Below are 2,151 nucleotides of genomic sequence, written 5' to 3' on the forward strand. Positions count from 1 at the left end.
GAGGGGGGGGAAAAATCAGGAGTAATAAATATAAATCTTGTGGGAGAAAATACCACCAAACAAAGCAGAAAAGTCTCTATGTGCACTGACAGTGTTTCAAATATGGCTCCGTGGCACTTCCCTGCCTTGCAGCACTGGTGTCCATTGCTTGAATCGCAGTCAGAACATCTGCATGGAGTTTGCCTGCTCGTCTGGGTTTCTACCAGTTTCCCAAAGACATGCAAGGTTGGTTAATTGTCTCTTGCCTAAACTGGCCCTAGCACGTGTATGTGTGCATGGGAGATAGGGAGCTTAGACTGTAAGCGCCTTGAGAGCAGGGACTGATGTGAATTATGATCATTATAGGCATTTTTTATAGCGCCGTCAACTGACACAGCACTGTATAGATGCACATTCACATCAGTCCCTGCCCTCAAGGAGCTTACAATCTAAGGTCCCTATCTCACATGCATACGAGGGCCAATTTAGACCGGAGCCAATTAACCTTCTGGCATGTCTTTAGAGTCTGGGAGGAAATGGAGTACCCGGAGGAAACCCAACCAAGCACAGGGAGAACATGCAAACTCCTTGCAGGTAATGTCCTGATCAGGATTTGAGCCGGGGACCATAGTGTGCGCAGTATGTATAGGACAGCAATAAATAAAATACCTGTAAAGCATAAATGCTAGAACGACCTCTTACCGCTCTCTGGGTAGCCCTAAAAATTGCCCAAATGTCGTAGACAATGAATCAGCCAGCAATTATATTCTGTAAAGTCACCCTTAGACATGCTGAATGATACATATTTCCTAAAGGCCCACTACAGCCCCCCCAAAAAAATTATGGCATTATGGCAACTCTGTGGTTAATACTTCTTAAGTATATAAATCCTTAATCCAGTGAAGTGGCAGTTACAGGGATTGGGACAAGCCATATCAAAATGTTAGGAGTATTTACGACAGACAGCTGTAATTCATTTTGTTTGACATTAAAGTCAAATCCCCCTGGGCTGGTGCGGGTCTCCGATCCAGCGCCGACTCTTCTGTCCTCCTTTCCTCCGATGTCCCACGGAGTCTGTTCCATAGACTTATCTTGTGTCTCTCGTCTCACAGCCGAACATCTGAACTGCGCATGCGCCCGCCCCAAGATCCTTTGCGGCCGCCCAAAATATTTTCAGATGTTCGGACGGGAGCACGCGCTGTAGACACAGGTAGGTTTATACCCATTTTGAAACTAATTTTTAGCGTATTTGCATATATCTACTGCTTGCTAGCCATAGATATATGTAAAAACAAATAAGGGTTTAATAACTCTTTAAAAGTGTGAGATGATTTTGGGCTTTAATTACTTTGCCGTTTACGCAAAGCCTATTTAAAACTACATGTCTAAGACTAACTCTACACACAGTGACAACACTGCTGCATGACTTCAGAACCGTGTTGTCGGCCTAGTAATGGAAGTGGAAAAAATGAGTCTATTTGTAGGATGAACAGATAATAGAAGTTACAGGGTGGCTAGCCTAAGCCTGCATCATATGTCATTTTGGATTCTGCTTAAAATTCCACTTTAAATAGATGCAACTCGTTCCATTGACACGAAAAGGCTTTGCGGCAAAACACTTGCAGAAGCAACACTTACTTGTGCATATAAAAGAATATGTAGCCGCTTCTGTCTCGGTCACTCTGAACGGTGATCTCCTGTGTCCTCGATACAGCCAAATCATTATATGTAAACCAGGCCTGTTTTTTGACATCGCACACATCGCTGATATAGTGACCTGGGGAAAAGAAACCATGGTAGTTAGTATCCTGCCAATGCTACAATTAAAGCTGTACAAGTTGGGGAAATAGATGGGGGTTCTTACCAGAGGAGGAGGAACTACCAATGTGGCTAACGACACTGACAAGGCGATAGGAATGGGGAAGTTCTCCTGTCTGAGGATGGAAAGCATAGGATATGATTAAACCTTGTACATGAACAAATCAACTTAATCACCCTTATAATGCTTGCCAAAAACTTGAAGTGTGTGTGAGAGAGAGAGAGAGCGCGAGAGAGAGAGAGAGAGAGAGAGAGAGAGCGCGAGAGAGAGCGCGAGAGAGGCGAGAGAGAGAGCGCGAGAGAGAGAGAGAGAGCGCGAGAGAGAGAGAGAGAGAGCGCGAGAGAGAGAGAGAG

At 44.7% G+C, this 2,151-nt stretch overlaps 1 protein-coding gene across 1 annotated transcript in view; it reads right to left on the bottom strand.

Moving 5' to 3' along the window:
* USP37 (ubiquitin specific peptidase 37) overlaps positions 1-2,151 on the bottom strand; it is a 37,190-nt gene that overhangs the window by 647 nt on the left and 34,392 nt on the right. The window contains exons 22-23 of the mRNA XM_018552582.1: positions 1,844-1,913; positions 1,618-1,756 (exon numbers count right to left, since the gene is read on the bottom strand). Of these exons, the coding sequence (XP_018408084.1) occupies positions 1,618-1,756; positions 1,844-1,913 (209 nt within the window). The remainder of the gene's footprint in view (positions 1-1,617; positions 1,757-1,843; positions 1,914-2,151) is intronic.

Source organism: Nanorana parkeri, unplaced genomic scaffold (assembly GCF_000935625.1).
Source record: "Nanorana parkeri isolate BGI_ZX_2015 unplaced genomic scaffold, ASM93562v1 scaffold92, whole genome shotgun sequence".
NCBI lineage: Eukaryota > Metazoa > Chordata > Amphibia > Anura > Dicroglossidae > Nanorana > Nanorana parkeri.